General features: G+C 57.2%; 1 protein-coding gene across 2 annotated transcripts; it reads left to right on the top strand.

The window, feature by feature from the left end:
- Nucleotides 1–6,845: 6,845 nt before the first annotated feature.
- On the top strand, nt 6,846–19,315 carry ASMT (acetylserotonin O-methyltransferase). 2 transcript variants are annotated; one of them, XM_041741993.1, is made up of 8 exons: nt 6,846–6,914; nt 13,395–13,569; nt 13,942–14,071; nt 15,953–16,021; nt 16,315–16,434; nt 17,206–17,429; nt 18,537–18,659; nt 19,065–19,315. In XM_041741993.1, the coding sequence occupies exons 1-8, from the start codon at nt 6,846–6,848 to the stop codon at nt 19,274–19,276; spliced, it is 1,122 nt and encodes a 373-aa protein (XP_041597927.1). In that variant the 3' UTR covers nt 19,277–19,315. The 2 variants fall into 2 exon arrangements, with proteins under 2 accessions (XP_041597927.1, XP_041597928.1); XM_041741994.1 differs by lacking the exon at nt 17,206–17,429 and having other exon boundaries at nt 16,315–16,433.
- The last annotated feature ends 238 nt before the right edge of the window (nt 19,316–19,553 follow it).

Raw genomic sequence — 19,553 nt, forward strand, 5'->3', positions numbered from 1 at the left:
TCCTAACAGGCGTTCGATTTACTGAGCTAGACTCTAGCAGATTCACGGAAGCTGAAGAGCCACTTTTTAAAGTCAATCAAAGTGAAAGCCGCTCTTTGCTCACCTGGCCTCTTTGCTCACCTGGCCTCGTAACAGGCAGGAGTCGGCGCTCCTGCTGGGACTGCAGACTCTAACCATCCCTCCACCCGCCCGTGTCTCGCTAACACGCAGATCTTGTCCGCATGTGGACGGCTGGTCACGGGCCTCCTGCATCCCAGCTCCCTGGCGCAAACCGAGATGGACACGGCACACTCGCGTCTTTCTTTCTCTGGCGTGGCTCTTACCTTGTCTCTCACCTGCTCAGGTGAGGGTGCAAGATATGCTCAGGCGCCCAGTGATTGAAAACGCTTCCCGGAAATCCTGTCCGGGTCCCTGTAGCCCAGCGCTGGACGTTTGTTGGCCACGTCAGTGGCTCAGAATGTCTTGGGACCGGGTGTCGGGAAGTCTCTGAGGTCAGCGGGAGGTCTCTGAGGTCATGGGGAGTGCTCTACGTGAGCTCCGGGAGGTGGGTTTGGGTTCCGTGAGTGATGTTCTCCAGCCGGAGGTCTGTATGCTGGAGAGAGCAACGGTGAGGAGGGGGCTTATGGCAACAGGTGTTGACCTGGAACACACTGGTGCATTGGGAAGAGGAGGGAGGTGCAACTGGGGAGTGTGTGGCCTTCAGGGCTCATGGGATGTATATGTGGCTGGTGGGTGGGGGTGCAGGAGGGCCCCGGGAAGGCTGGAGACTGCCAGCCCCATACCTGCCCAATGGGATGTCATGGGGAGGAGACTCAGGAGTGTGAGTTTTGAAGACCCCATCCAGGGCTCTGCATGTGCATCCTGAGGAAGGCGGGGTGGCCACAGTGCTGTCCAGGCCGGTCCACCCTCGCTGTCCTCACAGCTGCGGGATCTGTCAGTGACTGAATGTGGGGCGGTGCTGACATCTCCAACCTTAATAGTGGAATCAGCACATTCTCCTCGCTTTCCTGTCAGATTTTGCCCTTTGTATTCTGACTCTCTGTTATCGGGTGCGTACAAGTTAACAATGGTACCGTCTTGGGAGAACTGACTCCTTGCTCATTTCTGGCACTCTTTTTTTTTTTTTATTCTTGGTAATTTCTAGTTTTGAAGTCTCTGGTGGCAAATGGGGAACAATGGACTCTGTTGGGAAGAGGTGTCCATGGTGGTTTATGGGGCAGGAAGGGAATATTTCCACCCCAGAAGCTTTGTCCTACATGCTTGTGGGGTGAGGAGGGAGGGCAGCGTCTGCCTTTCCGTCTGTGTTTGTCCGGGTCTCTGTCATTCACCACATTTTGCCGTTAGCCTCCTTCTGGGCGATCGGCATCATTGTGTTATCGTGGGAACCTTAAAACCACCTCCTGATTTGTCGTGGTGCCACCCGGGTGGACTTTGGCAAATGGACAGTTGGCTTACTCTGAAACCAGTGGTGACAAAGTAGATTCTGGGTCACACCCACACCCACACATGCTGAGGGGTCGATGCCCTGGGGCCTGCAGTGGGGACCTCGGCCACCTCTACATGTTTGCCGAGAAATTCCCCTGTCCCGAGTGTGCCCTGTGTCATCCCGAGGTACCGCTCTTGATACAAACTGCCCCTCGACTTACACCAGGAACGACCGGTGGGGACAGTTTTCCTCGGCCGCATCCCGAGGGAGGGGTGGGGCAGGGATGTTCTCCAGACCTGAGGGCAGCGGGGTCTGCGTGGACCCGTTCTGAAGACCGCGGCCAAAATTTCCTTAAAACGTCTACACCAGGAAATGCACTGCTGGCGTTTTGGGGGAAATGTTCAGTAAAATGCATGTTTGGGGAAAGGTTTAAGAAGTATGTAGGGGATCCCTGGGTGGCTCAGCGCTTTAGTGCCTGTCTTCGGCCCAGGGCGTGATCCTGGAGTCCCGGGTTTGAGTCCCGCATTGAACTCCCTGCGTGCAGCCTGCTTCTCCCTCTGCCTGGGTCTCTGCCTCTCTCTCTCTCTCTCTCTCTCTCTCTCTCTCTCTCTGTGTCTTTCATGAATAAATAAATTAAAATCTTAAAAAAAAAAAAGTGTGCAAGGGTGTCTGGAAGAGGCCTGCCCCAGGATGAGGCATGGTTTGAGCAGGTGCACCGGGGCCACCTGGGTCAGCCTGCAGTACACAGTGGCTGCCATCTGCATCCTGCAGTGTAGACGCGTCCTGACAGCCCCCTTCATGCCCAGCTGAAGCACCCGTGCTCCTGTCCGCACCCCTCCAGGAGCCCGCCTCCCCTGCCCTCCCTGTCAGGCGTGGGCCCCAGGCTCACATCACCCCCAGCACCCAGCAGAACGGCCGTGCCTGGCCACGTGTCTCTGTCATATGTGAATCCTGACCCCCAAGGTGGCAGTTATCAGCTGGTGGGCCTTGGGGAGGGGATTTGCTCATGAGGGCCTTGCCCCCACGAACGAGATTAGTGTCCTTACGAGACCCCAGAGAGCCCCCCGGCCCCTCCCCTGTGTGAGGACCCAGAATGGGCAGCCATCTGGGAACCAGGAAGCGGGTCCTCACCAGACCGTGAGTCTGCCAGCATCTCGACTCGGACGTCCACACCCCGAACCGTGAGGGATACACGGCTGTTGTTCCCAAGCCCCCAGCCTGTGGCATCGTGATTCCAGCTGCCCCAGCCGAGACCGCGGGTGACGAGATGCCACATGACGGGACAGCACGTGACAGGACGGCAGGTGAAGGGATGCCAGGTAACGCGACTCCAGGTGATGGGATGCCAGGTGATGGGACTCCAGGTGATGGGATGCCAACACCAAGTAACGGGACTCCAGGTGATGGGATGCCAGGTCACGGGACAGCAGGTGACAGAACAGCAGGTGACGGGACTCCAGGTGATGGGACACTGACACCAGGTGATGGGATGCAAGGTGATGGGACTCCAGGTGATGGGATACCAGGTAATGAGACTCCAGGTGATGGGATGGCAGATGACGGGATACCAGGTGATGGGACAGCAGGTGATGGAACTCCAGGTGATGGGACGCTGACACCAGGTGATGGGATGCAAGGTGATGGGACTCCAGGTGATGGGATACCAGGTAATGAGACTCCAGGTGATGGGATGGCAGATGACGGGATACCAGGTGATGGGACAGCAGGTGATGGAACTCCAGGTGATGGGACACTGACACCAGGTGATGGGATGCAAGGTGATGGGACTCCAGGTGATGGGATACCAGGTAATGAGACTCCAGGTGATGGGATGGCAGATGACGGGATACCAGGTGATGGGACAGCAGGTGATGGAACTCCAGGTGATGGGACGCTGACACCAGGTGATGGGATGCAAGGTGATGGGACTCCAGGTGATGGGATACCAGGTAATGAGACTCCAGGTGATGGGATGGCAGATGACGGGATACCAGGTGATGGGACAGCAGGTGATGGAACTCCAGGTGATGGGACACTGACACCAGGTGATGGGATGCAAGGTGATGGGACTCCAGGTGATGGGATACCAGGTAATGAGACTCCAGGTGATGGGATGCCAGATGACGGGATACCAGGTGATGGGACAGCAGGTGATGGAACTCCAGGTGATGGGACGCTGACACCAGGTGATGGGATGCAAGGTGATGGGACTCCAGGTGATGGGATACCAGGTAATGAGACTCCAGGTGATGGGATGGCAGATGACGGGATACCAGGTGATGGGACAGCAGGTGATGGAACTCCAGGTGATGGGACACTGACACCAGGTGATGGGATGCAAGGTGATGGGACTCCAGGTGATGGGATACCAGGTAATGAGACTCCAGGTGATGGGATGCCAGATGACGGGATACCAGGTGATGGGACAGCAGGTGATGGAACTCCAGGTGATGGGATGCCAACACCAAGTAACGGGACTCCAGGTGATGGGATGCCAGGTCACGGGACAGCACGTGATGGAACAGCAGGTGACGGGACTCCAGGTGATGGGACGCTGACACCAGGTGATGGGATGCAAGGTGATGGGACTCCAGGTGATGGGACACCAGGTAACGAGACTCCAGGTGATGAGATGCCACATGACAGGACAGCACATGACAGGATGGCAGGTGATGGGACACCAGGTAACGGGACTCCAGGTGATGGGATGCCAACACCAGGTAATGAGACTCCAGGTGACGAGATGCCACATGACAGGACAGCACGTGACAGGGCAGCAGGTGATAGGACGCCAGGTAACGGAAGTCTAGGTGATGGGACTCCAGGTGATGGGATGCCAACACCAAGTAACAGGACTCCAGGTGATGGGATGCCAGGTCATGGGATAGCAGGTGACGGAACGGCAGGTGATGGGATGCCAACACCAGGTAACGGGACTCCAGGTGATGGGACGGCAGGTGACAACGGCAGGTGATGGGAAGCTGACACCAGGTGATGGGACAGCAGGTGACAACACATAATGGGACAGCTAGTGATGGGATGCCAGGTTATGAATGACACAGTAGGCGACAGGACAGCAGGTGACAGGATGCCAGATGTCCAGGATGGGACAGCAAGTGATGGGATGCCAGTTGATGGAACAGCCGGTGACAACGCAGTAGGTAGGCCAGGTAATAGGATAGTAGGTGATGGGATGGCAGGTGATAGGACACCTGGTGGCAGGACAGCAGGTGATGGCACGCCAGGTGATGGGATAGTTAGTGATGACACAGCAGGTGACTGGACACTAGGTGACAGGACAGCAAGTGACCAGATCCCAGTGACGGGACAGCAGGTGACGGGATGCCAGATGGTAGGATGGCAGGTGACGGGACACCTGGGGTGGTTGAGTTGGCTGAGTGTCCAACTCTTGATTTTGGCTCAGGTCGTGATCAGGGTCGTGAGATCGAGCCCCCGTTGGGCCCCACGCCGGCGGGGAGTCTGCTTTAGGGTCTCTCCCCCTGCCGTTTCCCCACGCGTGCGCTCTCTCAAATAAATCTTTTTTATTTATTTTTTAAAAATTTTTAAAAAAAGATTTTATCTATTTATTCATGGGAGACACAGAGAGAGAGAGAGAGAGGCAGAGACCCAGGCGGAGGGAGAACAGGCTCCATGCAGGGAGCCCGACGCGGGACTCGATCCCAGGACCCCAGGATCAGGCCCTGGGCCGAAGGCGGCGCCAAACCGCTGGGCCCCCCGGGCGCCCTCAAATCTTTAAGGAATAGAAACAAAGTCTCTCAGCAGCTGGGCCTCCTGAGGGAGCAGGCACCGACCGTGCCACCCGGCCCTTCCGCAGCTCGCGCGGAACCGCCCCACGAGGAGCACGTTTGCGGCCCCTCCCACAAGAAACCCAGTAGCCGGGGCCGTTTCTGAACAGCCGCCGTCCACGCGAATCCTTCTCTGCTTTCAGCCCGAGCCCTGGGGATGCCGCCGGTCAGGCTGGCGTCTGGCATGTGCTCGGCCGGCGGGACGCGAGCCCCGACCTTGGATTCTGGGGCACGTCCCGCAGAGCCTACCCGGAGGCGCGTCCTCGGTCCTCTGGCTCGCTGCTGGCGACGCGGGCCGGGCGGGGCAGGTGATCCCGCCCCTGGTGAGCCCCCTCCCGCGCCCGAGGGCCCGTGTCCGGGTGACCGCCCGCCGGCCTCCGTGCAAAGCGCTGTGCCAGCCCGCCTTGCGCTGTGCGTATGGCATGTTGCACGCCCAGCCACGCCTGGGCTCTGCATGCGAACTCGAGCATCGGAGCGGGCACGAGACGAGTGTGGCACCTCCCCTCCTTCGTCGTGTGGCCTGGACCTTCTCACCCAGGTGGCCGCCCCGTCCCCGCTGATGGGCACCCCGACCAGTCTGCCCCGCCATGAGCTTGGCTCCGAGGGCGCCCTGCGTGTCCAGGTGTCCGCATGGGGCCTCCTGCATGTAAATCTCTGCTCCGGAGATCTTGGCTTCTGCCGTGAAGATGTTCCCTGCACACAGTCGCTTGCATGGATCCACAACAGCCGAGTGTGACTGCACGGAGCAGTGAGTGGGTGGCACAGGGCTCTTGTGAGCTGAGCTCAGCCCTGCCTACTGTGGGTTTAATGGTGGCCCCAGAACATATGGCCACGTCCTACCCCTGCAACCTCAGGACGGGAACTCATTGGAAACGGGGTGTTTGCAGATGGGATGACGTGAGGGTCTGAGCTGAGCTCGTCCTGGACCAGGTGGCCCTATGTCCAACGACAGGGGTCCTCGTAAGAGACAGAAGAGGAGCCGCAGACGCAGAGGAGGAGCCAGCCCCGTGAGGACGGAGGACACGGGAGGGACGCGGCCTCTAGCCCAGGGACGCCTGGGGCCCCAGACGTCGGAAGAGCCCCCGCCCTGGATCTCAGCAGCCCTGCCTGCCCGGATCTCAGACGTCTGGTCTCCAGAGCCGAGATGGGCTAATCCCTTTGGTTTCGAACCAGTGGGTTTTGCGTCATTTGACGTAGCATCCCTAGAAGATTTACGGGAGCCCCTGGGTGCCCCATGTCCAGGGCCTACAGACTATTCGATGTGTGCAATGAGTAATCAATGCTAGTGATTAGCAAGCACATCGGTTCTGGGCCCGTTTCCTTGATGATGGTGTGAGGGAGGGAGGTGAGAGATGCGGCTATTTAGGGCTGTGGGCACAGCAGGGACAGGACTGAGCACAGAGCCAGTGCGTACCCTGAAGCTTGGTCATCCCCGTAATAGGATTAATGGGATTTTCTAGACTGATCCGCCTTTGGCTCGTGCTGGGCCTCCAGCAAGGAGCTTCTGGCAGCAGCACCGCGCGGCCGACCGCCCCACGACTTGCTAGCAGACCCACACTCCGTGCAGCCGGGACGATCGGGGACTCTGCGCGCCAGCCGGGCGTGGGATGAGGATGAGTTCCCCGGAGGAACAGGCGTTCCGTCTGCTGACCGAGTACTCAAACGGTTTCATGGTGTCCCAGGTAGGAACGTGGGGAGAACGTTCCGCCGGAGCAGACGTGGATCCCGTGGGTGGGAGCTGGGTGAGGGTGATGGGGAGTGACGGCTTCATGGGTAGGGAGTGTTCTTTAGGGGTGGGTGGGGTGTCCTGCAAGGATGGGCAGGTGGCTTCTGGCCGTGGGACAATGCTTATTGAAAGAGATTGAAATATTCAAGACTTTTTGTGGCTTTTTGTGTAATATGGGCGGTTGTCCATTAACACGCTACAAAGCGAGGTGATGTGTTTGAAATAGAGGCGAGCCTGGGGGCCCACGGGCAACGTGGCGCGCTTCCGTATCTCATCCCTTCCCGTGGCTGAGTCCGTATGATCCCGCGTGCACGGGGGACACACACGGGCTGCACGGTGTGTGATGCCACTTCTACCAAACACGCGGGATAATGCAAATGCATGGACGCGGAAAGCAAAGTGGTGGTTCGCCAGGCCCCGGGAAGGGAGGTGGGCAGCGACTGGTCGTTAGGGACAGGCTCCCCTTTTAGGGGGAGGATGAGAATGTTCTAGAACCAGATAGAGGCGGTGCTTGCACCACACAGTCAATGTGCCCAACGCCCCCCCCCCGACTTGTATTGTTTAAGACGCTTAATGCTGAACCTTCTGCTACGTGAATTTTTCGTCCTTAAAACCCTTGAGGCAAGCTGTAGTTAGATTTGGGGAGTCTATATTTGTGTATATTCCTTCATTTATGTCTTTTAAAAAATTGTTTTTTCAAGAAATTTGTTATTTAAATTCGAGTTAGTTAACATAGAGTGTATTACCGGTGTCGGAGGTAGAGGTCAGTGATTCATCGGTTGCACGCGACACCCGCGGCTCATCGCATCACGAGTCCTGCTTCCTGCACGTCACCCACTTACCCCATCCCTCCACCCACCTCCCCTCCAGCGACCCTATTTGTTTCCTGGAGTTGAGAATCTCTTATAGTTTGTCTCCCTGTCTGATTCGGTCTACTTTGATTTTTCCCCTCGTCTTCCCCTGTGTTCATCTGTTGTGTTTCTTAAGTTCCACGTAGGAGTGAGCTTGTGTGATAATGGCTTTTCTCTGATTGACCTATTTCTCTTCGCGTCAGGCCCTCTAGTTCCACCCGGGACATTGCAAATGGGAAGATTCCATCCTTTCTGATGCCTGAGGAATATTCTGTTACCTACATAGACCACATCTTCTGCACCCATTCATCTGTTGATGGCCGTTTTGGACTCTTTGCACAGTCTGGCTGTTGTGGACATGGCTGCTGTGAACGTTGGGGTGCAGGTGCCCCTTCCGTTCACGACATCTGTATCTTTGGGGTAAATACCTGATAGATACCAGCCATGGGGCTGGGTTGCAGGGTAGCTCTGTTTTCAACTTCTTGAGGAACCTCCATATTGTTTTCTAGACTGGCTACACCAGCTTGCATTAGATTTCACATCTTATTTAATTATTTTTTAATAGATTTTATTTATTTCACAAAGAGAGAGAGCATAAGCAGGGGGAGCAGCAGAGGGAGACGGAGAAGCAGAGTCTTTGCTGAGCGGGGAGCCCCATGTGCGACTCGATTCCACGAATCTGGGTTCATGACCTGAGCCGAAGGCAGATGCTCAAACCACCCCGCCACCCCGGCGCCCCAATAAAATCTAGGTGCTCCTGTGTATGTGCATGCGTGTGTGGACGCAGGCGGCAGGACAGCGCTCACAGCTGCTGCACGAGGGGACGGTGGGCTGCTCTCATGAGCCGGTGCGATTCTCCCTGGCTTTTGGGGGTGAAACTCAAATTTTGAGAACACTCAGCTTCACCATGTGGGGGCTGACCACCCGCCAGGCAGAGAGCTGCCCAACGGCTGCATTCGTTGTGGGGGAAGCTGCGGGATGGCAAGATCGGGGTGATGTGTGCAGCCAGTGGGGTCCGGACCCACCAGCACCGTGGCGCCCTGTGCATGCGGGTGGTATTTTGAGTGTCCTGCGGGGGCTATCGTGTCGCACGAGGTGCCTTGGCCTCCCTCGCTCACCGACTCACAGGTGTTGTACTACTGCCGCCGTGTGCGCTTGACTCGTAATTGAAGCGGCTGCTGAGTTTGGGTGGAGGTCACTGAAAACTGCCGCAGAATGTGCTCCCCGCGTGAGCCCACGGATCCCCCAGATTGGGTCTGTAGGCCCCCTACGGTGGAACCCTTGCCATACGGAGAAAGAGCTTCCTTCCGCAAAATAGTTATAATAATCCTCAGCCTTCCTGTCGCTTGAAAGCATGACCTGCTTGTGCTCGCGAGATGCTTCCCGGGCAGCTGGCGCTGTTCGCCGTTGGCTCACCAAGCTGTCGGGTGCGTTATACATCCCGGCAGGACAGTCCGCTCAGGACACGGGGTGCTTTGTCACCTGGTTGTCACGCGTGTAAGAGAAGAGGATTGCACACAAACTTCACCAAATAAAGCGTAATACGACCTGGAGAGCATGAAACTTGATACAACCACGATAGAGTAATAGCTAATTTGACGTTGATAGAATAAAGTGTAATTTGACGTTGATAGAATAAAATTTAATATGACCTTGACAAAACTTAATATGACCTTGATAAGATAAACGTTAATACGATCTTTTTTTTTAATACGATCTTGATAGAATAATACTTAACACGAACTTGATAGAGTAATACTTAATATGACGCTGACCAATAATGCTTCTTAATATGACGTTGATAGAAAAAACTTAAAATGACATTGACAGAATCAATCAAATGTAATGACCTTGATAGATTACTTAATACAACCTCGATAGAATAAATCCTAGTACGGTTTTTTTTTTAACTTAATACAATTTTGATGGAATAATACTTACGACGACCTTGGTGGAATAATACTTAATATGATGTTGATCGAATACTTAATATGACCTTGGTACAGTAAAACGTAACATGACCTTGATAGAACAATACTTCATACGACCTTGACAGAATGAGTTAATAAAATCTTTTTTTGTTGTTGTTTTAGACATTCCACTTAGTTTTTTGACAGAGAGAGGGAGAAAGAGCGAGAGCACAAGGCAGGGGGCGGGGAGAGGGAGCCCGACGCAGGACTCGATCCCAGGATCCCCGGGGTCACGACCTGAGCCGAAGGCAGACGCTTCACCAGCTGAGCCCCCAGGCGCCCCTATAAGATCTAGCTGCAATAGGAGGGCCCGCAGCTTGTCCAGGACCTAATGTGGCCCTAATAGGACTTTGCGTAGCTTCGCCTGCGTGAGAAATCATTCGCCGTGGATCCGACCGGAGTTCACACCATGTGGACACGATAACGCTCCCAACCGCCCGAGTAGAGCACACAGCTAACAGAACCGCAACAGGACGAGTTCCTGCCCCTCCTAGGGTCACACAGGAACCGCAGGGGATGGGATTCGGTCCCCAAAGGACCAGAGTTGGCACAGGCGCACAGAGCGCATGGACAGAGCCTCCCCCAGACGCCGTGGGGTGGCACAGAGTCCTGTCCAGGCCGCGTGGTGCACGAGAGGGAGCGTCCTCATGGGCTCTCAGGTGCGAGCCTGGCCCCAGGGAGCACAGGGAAATGTGGGTGGACATGTCTGGGCGTCACCGCTGGGTTGGGGGCGCTCGGGCTGTGGTGGGTGGAGAGCAGACAGGCAGCTGCACACCCCGCGGTGCCCAGGCCGCACCACCTCAGGGAGCCATGTGGCCCCTGAGCACGGGATAAGGGGTGATAGGACCCCGGTCCACGGGATGAGAGTTTCCAGGATTCCAGGCCATGGAATGAGCATCACGGGACCCACATCTATGGAAGGAGAGTCACCAGGACCCCCGTCCATGGAATGCCAGTGACCAGGACCTCCGTCCACGGGATGGGAGTCACCAGGACCCCGGTCCATGGGATGAGAGGCACCAGGACCCCTGTCCATGGAACGACAGTGACCAGGACCCCCCGTCCAGGGGATGAGAGGCACCAGGATCCCGTCCATGGAACGACAGTGACCAGGACCCCCATCCAGGGAATGAGAGTCACCAGGATCCTGTCCATGGAACGACAGTGACCAGGACCCCCGTCCAGGGGATGGGAGTCACCAGGACCCCCGTCCAGGGGATGAGAGGCACCAGGATCCCGTCCATGGAACGACAGTGACCAGGACCCCCGTCCAGGGGATGAGAGTCACCAGGACCCCCGTCCATGGAACGACAGTGACCAGGACCCCCGTCCAGGGAATGAGAGTCACCAGGACCCCCGTCCATGGAACGACAGTGACCAGGACCCCCGTCCAGGGAATGAGAGGCACCAGGATCCTGTCCATGGAACGACAGTGACCAGGACCCCCGTCCAGGGAATGAGAGTCACCAGGACCCCTGTCCGTGGAATGGGAGTTACTAGGACCGTAGTCAGAGAATAAGAAGAGTTCAGGCTGTGTCACTCTGCACGGGCCCTGCCACCCCCACTCCTGCAGCCGCCGCGGGGAGCATATTTACGCCTTTCCCATCCGCTCGGTGAGAAAGCAAAGGCCAACCTCCGTCATTAGGCAGGATGGAGGCGGGTCTTATTTTTATTTTATTTTATTCACGTCCACGCACCTACTGCAGCGGTGCTGTCTCCATGGGGAGTGGGTGCCCATGACCCTCTGCGCAGGTGGGACGTGAGTGTGTGCATCCGTCCAATACCAGAGAGGTCGCCCCATCCAAACCCCTGCTCTGCAGGAGGAAAAACAACGCACTCATTCATCCGTCCTTTATACCTTACGCGTCATTTCCGGGCAGGACCTGTCCAACTGTCTGGACGGATCCACGGCACTAGCAGGCCGCACGTTTTAAGGGTCTGGCAGCACCATGTAGGGAACCTCACTGGCCTCTGAGCAGCAGCGCGTGTATTTCCCTGCTTGCAAAATTAAACCACGGCCGGCCCGAGTCTGGGTCCCCAGGTAATCACCGCGAGCAGGGAAGGGGCGGAGACTAGGGTCTTGAAACCTCACGAGGGTTTGCCGGTGGCTGCGTGTGCCTGTCCCTTGGCTGGTGTTGTCTTTGGGGACTGTAGGTTTCCCTCGGAGGCTGTTTCTTTGCTGGAATGGTCCCCCCGCTGTTTCTTTGTCCGAAGTGATGCTGTTCCAGGCATGACGGAGGGCGGGGAGCGGGTTCAGTGAAGAGCTTCTAAACACAGACAGGGCGGGGGGCAAGCTGCAGGAGCCCACACCTGCTCAGGACCCCCTTTCCGCGACGGCCAGCTCGCGGATGGCCTCGTGGGACCCTCCCTGTACTCGGCAGATAATCCCACCCCGCACCCCACCCCACCCCACCCTGCCCCCAGCCCTGGCTCTGACTGTCCCTGGGGACCAACCCAACCATCGTTCCAGACGGCTGGTCAACCCCACAGCACATGTGACAGCAGAAACAGGCGCTTCCCGAGTGCACAGTGGAAGCACATTTCATTTCATTTCACTCTATTTTATTTATTTATTTATTTATTTATTTTTAAAGATTTTATTTATTTATTCATGATAGAGAGGGAGAGAGAGACGGGGGCAGAGACACAGGCAGAAGGAAAAGCAGGCTCCATGCAGGGAGCCCGACACGGGACTCGATCCCAAGACTCCAGGCCAAAGGCAGGCGCCAAACCGCTGCGCCACCCAGGGATCCCCTTATTTTATTTTTCATTTGTTTTACTTGCTCTATTCCACTCTGTTTAAGATATTTGAGTATTTATTTGACTTTTATCTAAGCATTTTGTTTAAAATTAGAAAATTTCATTTAAATTAAACGTTTTAACTGGTTAAAGATTTAACTGGAAGATTTTTATCTTTATTTTTATTTCCAGATTTTTAAAGATGCTTCATTTTTTGGGGGGAACACTTTATTGTTTTCTTTAAATAGACGTAACATCAAATTGACTATCGTCACCATTTTTGAGTGCACACCTCAGCAGCATTGAGCGCATTCACACTGTCGTGCAACCACCTGCACCATCCATATCCAGAACTTTCTATTTTCCCCAATTTGAAGATTTGTCCCCATGAAACACGATCTCCCCATTCCCCGACCCGCAGCCTTTGGCACCACCGTCTACTCCCTGTCTCTATGGACGGGACTCTCCTAGCGACCCCGTATATGTGGAATCACACGTCCGTGTCTGATTTATGTCACTGATCGCCACGTCCTCAAGGTGCACCCACTCCGCTGTGTGCATGGACCATATTTTGCTCCTCCCTTCGTCCGTTGTTGGACGCCTGGTTCTCCCATGTTTGGCCACTGTGGATAACGCATCAGCGAACCCGACTGTACAAGTATCTGTTCCAGGGTCCACTTTCAATACTTTTGGGTCCACACGCAGAATTGGAGTTTCTGGTTTTGTGGCCACTGTATGTTCGATTTTGTAAGGAACCGCCACAGTGTTTTCCACAGCAGTGCAGTGTCCCCTGAAAACGCACCCCTGAGTCCCCGTGGCGTGTGCTTCTACGAGTGGGGCTCCCAGGACGCTCAAAGCTGGCCCGTTATTTCCGAGGTTCTGTTTGCTGCCTGTGAGCTGGGCGTGTTTGACCTTCTCGCCGAGGCCCCGGAGCCCCTGGGCGCGGCAGCGGTGGCTGCACGGCTGGGCACCAGCTCCCATGGGACAGAGCTCCTGCTGGACACCTGTGTGTCTCTGAAGCTACTTCAGGTAGAAACAAAAACAGGAAAAGGTAAGCATGTAGACATTATGTAAATGAACGGGTGTGGCTGGCTTTCAATAAAACTTTATTTACAAAGACACGCGGTGGGCCAGGTGTGCTCCCCAGGCTGTACTTTGCCAACCTCATTCTAGGGTCTCCACACGCTGGTGTGCGCATCCGTACCCTCAGGAAGTATCCAATGAGCAAGAAAAAATGGGGGAAAGAATCATAAGGGAGTAATTTTCAACCAGACTAAATTTATCCAGTTAAAGGGTTGCCCTCCCTTTTGCTATTATATTCTCATCTTGGTGTTGAAATGGGCCTGGGGCTGCCCATCATCTGCAGACTTTTGTTGAAAACGGTGAGTTGGAATCTAACGTGTCCTTTTGCATTTGTTTTCAGCTTTATATCAAAACACAGAGCTCTCCAGCACCTACCTGGTGAGGGCCAGCCCCAAGTGCCAGGGCAACATGCTGCGGTACCTGGCCAGGACGACGTACCTGTGCTGGGGTCACCTGACCCAGGCCGTGAGGTGGGCACAGCCTCAAAGGGGTAGATGGGACCCCTGGGCTCCCTGGGGGCTGGTTTCAAGGCAACTGTGCGGTTGAAGCACCAGGTTTCTTGTAGCATCAAACACGACCCCGCTAGATGTGGAACTCTGAGCAGACGTGAGAAGCCCCCTGGTGCTGGCCGATGGGATTCACGTCACGGCAATCTGTCGAAATCAGAAGTCCTGGTGTTTCACTGGTGTCCGGGGAAAGGGCCATGGGCTGAGGAGGCAAAGTGGGGAATCGTGATGGTTGTCCTCCCTGTAGCTGCTCTCGGGCTTCATGATGTGGGTGCCTGGGGCATCCTGGGCACTGCAGGGTGTGGAGCAGCATCTCTGGTCTCCTCCCACCATAGGCCATGGCACCGTCCCCAGCTGTGATAGTAAAAAAAGGTCCCCAGACATTGACAAGTGCCTCTTGAGGGCAGAATCCCAGAACCTGGGAACCACTGACATAGATGGATGGATACCTAGATGGTCAGGTAGGTAGGCAGGTAAATACATAGATAGATAGAGGGATGCATGGACGATAGTATAGGGATGGCTCAATGGGTGGATGGAAGGATGATGAATGGTTGGATGGATGGTTGGATGGATGGATGGACAGATAGGTGGATGCACAGATGGATGGATGGACAGATTGGCAGGTGATAGATATAGGGATAGATGGATGATAGTATAGGGATGGCTCAATGGGTGCATGGATGGATGGACACATGGATGGATGGATGGATGAGTGGATGGATGGTTAGATAGATGGATGATGGGTGGATGGATGGACAGATAGGTGGATGATTGGTAGGTGATAGGTATAAGGATAGATGGATGATAGTAAAGGGATGGCTTTATGGGTGGATGGATAGATGGATGGACAAATGGATGAGTGGATGGATGGTTGGATGGATGGATGATGGATGGATGAATGATGGATGGATGGATGGATAGGTGGATGGACAGATGGATGGATGAACAGATTGGTAGGTGATAGATATAGGGATGGATGGATGATAGGTACGAAGATAAATAAATATAGGGATGGCTGGCTGTATGGATGGATGATGGATGGATGGATGGACAGATAGGTGAATGGACGGATGGGTGGATGATTGGTAGGTGATAGATACCGGGATGGATGGATGATAATATAGGATGGCCAGATGGGTGAATGAATGGATGGGTGGATAGATGGATGGATGGCTGGATGGACAGACAGGTGGATGGATGGATGGATAATTTAAAGATAGATATAGGGATGGGTGGATGATTGATAGACGACAGATGCACAGGCACACAGGCAGAGGGCTGAGTGGCTAGATGTGCTAGATGGGTGCATAGGTCGAGAGGTGGATAGAGGAGAGATAAGGACGGTGGGTGGGTGATAGGAGGGTAAGTAGGTAGCTCGATAAGAGCCAGTACCACTGGGTGTTGTGCACAGTGGATGGGAGATACTAACCCTGCGGAGAGCTTCTCATAGGCCCCGGGAGACATACAGAAGGAGTAGATGTCGGCAGACATAGCTACATGATGGTCTGGCAGGTATCGACAGGAGCTCGGCAGGGCCCTCCTGCCCCCAGGTTCCGGCTCCAGGTCCTCTGGCCTCAGCCCGCTGGCCGCACCTCACCTTCAGACCTCGTCAGACCGTCTTCAGGTCATCCTCCTTCCTTGCTCACACGGGGCGGAGCCCGGCTGCACGTCCAGCCTGCGGTCTGAACACCTCCAAGGGGGGCCGTGCGTGCGTTTGGTGACCGAGCCCCGTCCCCTGCCCGTTCTGTCTGTGACGGGAGGTGAGGCTGTGCGACCCTGTGCGCCCGCTGGCGCTCCCTGGCCGCGTCAGATCCGGGGTGACCTCGTGGTGCCCGTTTGCAGGGACGGCAGGAACCAGTATCTGGAGGCATTCGGGGTTCCCTCCGACCAGCTCTTCAGCGCAATCTACAGGTAACGCGGGTGTTCGCGCTTGCAATGGACGCGGGGGGGGGGGGCGCGGCTAAGGAAATGGGTCTAAACGGAGCAAAACAGAGGGAAGGTGATATTTAAGATGATGAAGAAGAAAACCCCACAGCAGATGTGTTTGTGTTGGAGCCACATGCCAGGTGTCCCGGCGGGGTGGGGTTCGGGGTCCCGGGGGTGGCGGAGCTGGGGCTCCCCACATCCCGAAGCAGGTCACCGTGCAGGCCTTCCCCGCCCCCCGCGTCGTGGGGCGCGGTGAGCACCTGTGCTGTCGCGTGCAGGTCCGAGGACGAGCGGCTGCTGTTCATGCGAGGCCTGCAGGACGTCTGGAGCGTCAGCGGGAGGCCTGTGCTGGGCGCCTTCGACCTGTCCCCGTTCCCACTCATCTGCGACGTCGGGGGTGAGCCACTGCCCCGCACCCCAGAGCGGGGTCTCAGGGCCGGTGACCTCGGCGTCCCGGGGCGCGAGGGATGGAACACGACGGAAAGGCCCCCACTCAGCATCGGGGGCCAAGCATCCCCTCCGCGTCCCACGGGGCGCAGGGTCTGCAGCCCCTCCGCGGCCGCGGTGCGCCCGGGGCGGTTCGGAGCCTGTGCATCGGGGCGGGATGGAGAATCGGTGCTCCCACGGATGCCGAGGCCGCTGCCGGTGTAGACGCTGGCATCGCTCAGTGTGACACGCTCTTGCGCTGACCGCCCCATACACCACGACGCCCGTTAGGCTGCAATTCAGGGGCTTGCCCGGGCGTGCGTTCTGGTCAGGACCCTCCCGACCTGGGTGTGGCCCCCACAACGGGCTTGCAGGTCTGGACGGAGCCTCCCCGGTGCGGACGCGCTGTGAGTCGCATCCAAGGGGCTCACAGGCCTGGGTGTGCAGCTCCGAGGGGCTCACACCCTTGGTTGACACCTGGGCGGTGTCCCTCAGCGTCACGGGGCAGCAGGGCACCACGATGGGGAGACTCCGCGTGCTTGACGCCAAAGGGACCGCCGTGCCTGGCGCGCCGTGTGACTTTGCACGGTTTCTGTGGTCTCCGCGCCGCCCAATCCTTGCGTCAGGAGCAGTCCCCGTGGTGCCCCAGTGCGTGTCCGCGTGGGAGTCATGCAGGACACGCTCATGGCTAGATGGGTGGGTGGGCCCAGCCAGGAAGATTCGGCGATTCGGGGGCTCCTGGATGACCATGTGGCCGTCAACACCTGCTGGGGCGCACGCCGCTCGCATTTCCCGTCCACCTGTCACCTTTCGTGTGCGTTTCCAGGCTGTTCTGGGGCTCTGGCCAAGGAGTGCACGTCTCTGTACCCCGCGTGCCGGGTCACCGTTTTCGACACGCCCGAAGTGGTGCGGACGGCAGAGAAGCACTTCTCATTCCCGGAGGCAGCGCGGATCAGCTTCTGTGAAGGTGGGCTCCGGCGAGCTCTGCGCGTGCACACGGGAACGCACGTGTGCTCCCCCCTGGGGGAGAGCTCGTGGAGAGCGCCTGACCCCGGTACCCCAGACCCGGCTTCTGGGGGTCGTCATCGGGCGTCTTGCAGGGGACGGACGGTCACACCTATTTATGTGCTTCATGCAGAGGTGGAAGGAATAAACCGACTTCAGAGGTTGGGGGGGCAGGGGACACAGGAGGTCACTTTGCCATGGCACAGCTGAGCTGGGATTTTGGTGACTTTGCGGTGGGTCAGGAAGGGAAGGCCGGGGGAAGGTGCAGCTGCGTGCACCCCCACGGCTGGATCCTCTCCTTCACCTGCTGCGCACAAACACACGGCCCACCGAATGCGGCCCCCGGGCCGAATTTGCCGACCCCTGTGTTTGGTCACTGAACGGAAGAGAAGCAGTCTGGAGGCCCCCCCCCCGCTCCCCCTTTGCCCCGCCCTGGGTCGTGGGGCGATGTCTGTAGGGTCCGCATTTCCCGGGGTCTCAGCACGGGGCAGGGTGGTGCCCTGGCCTGGATGGCCTCCCACACACGCTCCTCCCCAAGTCCTCTGAGTGTGCAGAGTTTGGACAACATACGGCTGCCGGGTCCACCCTGTGTGAGGCTGGGTCACGCTTTTTCCAAAATCGGTACTTCTTGCAGGAAAAATGTTACAAGTGTCGAGCCTGACACCACGTACACGTGGAAGCTCTTCCCCGGCCATGTTGGTTTGTTTGTTTCCCAGCCCGGAAAACACGTCTTGACTGTTGGTTTAGTTCAGCTCCTCCCTCGGGGCTGCTGACCGATGGCCCGGGGTGTCCGGAAATCCTCGGCGAACGCGGCCCTTTATTTGCAACCTCAGGAAAGGAGATGAAAATAAACTGAGATAAAAGTAAAACCATTTTCCAGTTCGAGAAGGATGGAAAGAGCCCCCGGACACCGTTCGGAAGCTTCTTGTCCTCTTGAGGCTTCCCTTTGTTCAGGGCCAGGTCTTCACGTCACAGCTGGGATGGCCTGGGGGCCGCTCGGCACACCGAGGTGACTGTTGCACGCGGGCTTGAGCTGCGCGCTGACCCCGGGGCCCCGCCTGTGTTGTAGGAGATTTCTTTAAAGACCCGCTTCCGGAGGCGGATCTGTACCTCCTGGCGAGGGTCCTGCACGACTGGACGGATGAGCGGTGCTCACGCCTGCTGGCGAGGATCCGTCGTGCCTGCAAACCAGGTAGGTCGGGGCGCTGCGTGTCCACACGCGCTTGTGACTGCCTTCAGCGCGGGATTGTGCTAGAGGCTCGTGTGCACGCCTGAATGCGCGTCACAGGTACGTGTGTCCGTGCTCCCAGCCGGCTTCCCTTCTGGGTCAGTAATGACAACCAGGCGGCATTCGCACCCGTTGTGTATCGAATCCGAGTTAAAGGTGCAGAAAGCTGAAGGCTCCCGCGGTGCACGCCCCGCCTGCTCCACCCCGCAGCTGGCCGGGGCCGGGGCCGGGGCCGGGGCGGGTGCGGGTCACACTTGGGCCCATTCTGCAGCTGGGGCCGGGCCGGGGCCGGACAGGGGCCGGGAGGTGGAGCGGGGCTCCTGGGGCGGCCTCCCCCTTGCTCCCGGGCGCCTGTCCCTCCCGTCCCAGGCGGCGGCGTCCTGGTCATCGAGAGCCTCCTGGCCGCGGACGGCCGGGGCCCGCTGACGGCGCAGCTCTACTCGCTCAACATGCTGGTGCAGACGGAGGGCCGCGAGCGGACCCCCGCCCAGTACCGCGCGCTCCTGGCTGCCGCCGGCTTCCGCCACGTCCAGTGCAGGAGAACCGGGGGCCTGTACGACGCCATCCTGGCCACGCGCTAGTCCCCACGGCTCCGCGGCTGCGCCCCGGCGGGCACCCTCGCCAGCACACGGGGCTCTCCGTAGCGTCCGCGTTCCGGGGCGTCGGCGAGGGACTGGGGGGCTCTGCTAACTGTCGTCCTCTGCCCTCCGCTCTGGGGTTTGTCTTGTTCTGCTCTGTTCCGTGTTCTACGCTGTTCTGTTCCTCTCTGTCCTCTGCTGTTCCAGTCTATTCTGCTCTACTCTACTCTATTCTGTTCGATTCTATTCTTTCTATTCCATTCCATTCTATCCTAGTCTG

Source organism: Vulpes lagopus, chromosome X (genome assembly GCF_018345385.1).
Source record: "Vulpes lagopus strain Blue_001 chromosome X, ASM1834538v1, whole genome shotgun sequence".
Lineage (NCBI taxonomy): Eukaryota > Metazoa > Chordata > Mammalia > Carnivora > Canidae > Vulpes > Vulpes lagopus.

Bases quoted from the DNA above. Each gene is read 5' to 3' on its own strand.
- ASMT (XM_041741993.1), top strand. From the start codon at position 6,846: ATGAGTTCCCCGGAGGAACAGGCGTTCCGTCTGCTGACCGAGTACTCA. The intron at 6,915-13,394 runs GTAGGAACGTGG...GTTATTTCCGAG, and splicing joins ACGGTTTCATGGTGTCCCAG to GTTCTGTTTGCTGCCTGTGA. The intron at 18,660-19,064 runs GTAGGTCGGGGC...CTCCCGTCCCAG, and splicing joins CCGTCGTGCCTGCAAACCAG to GCGGCGGCGTCCTGGTCATC.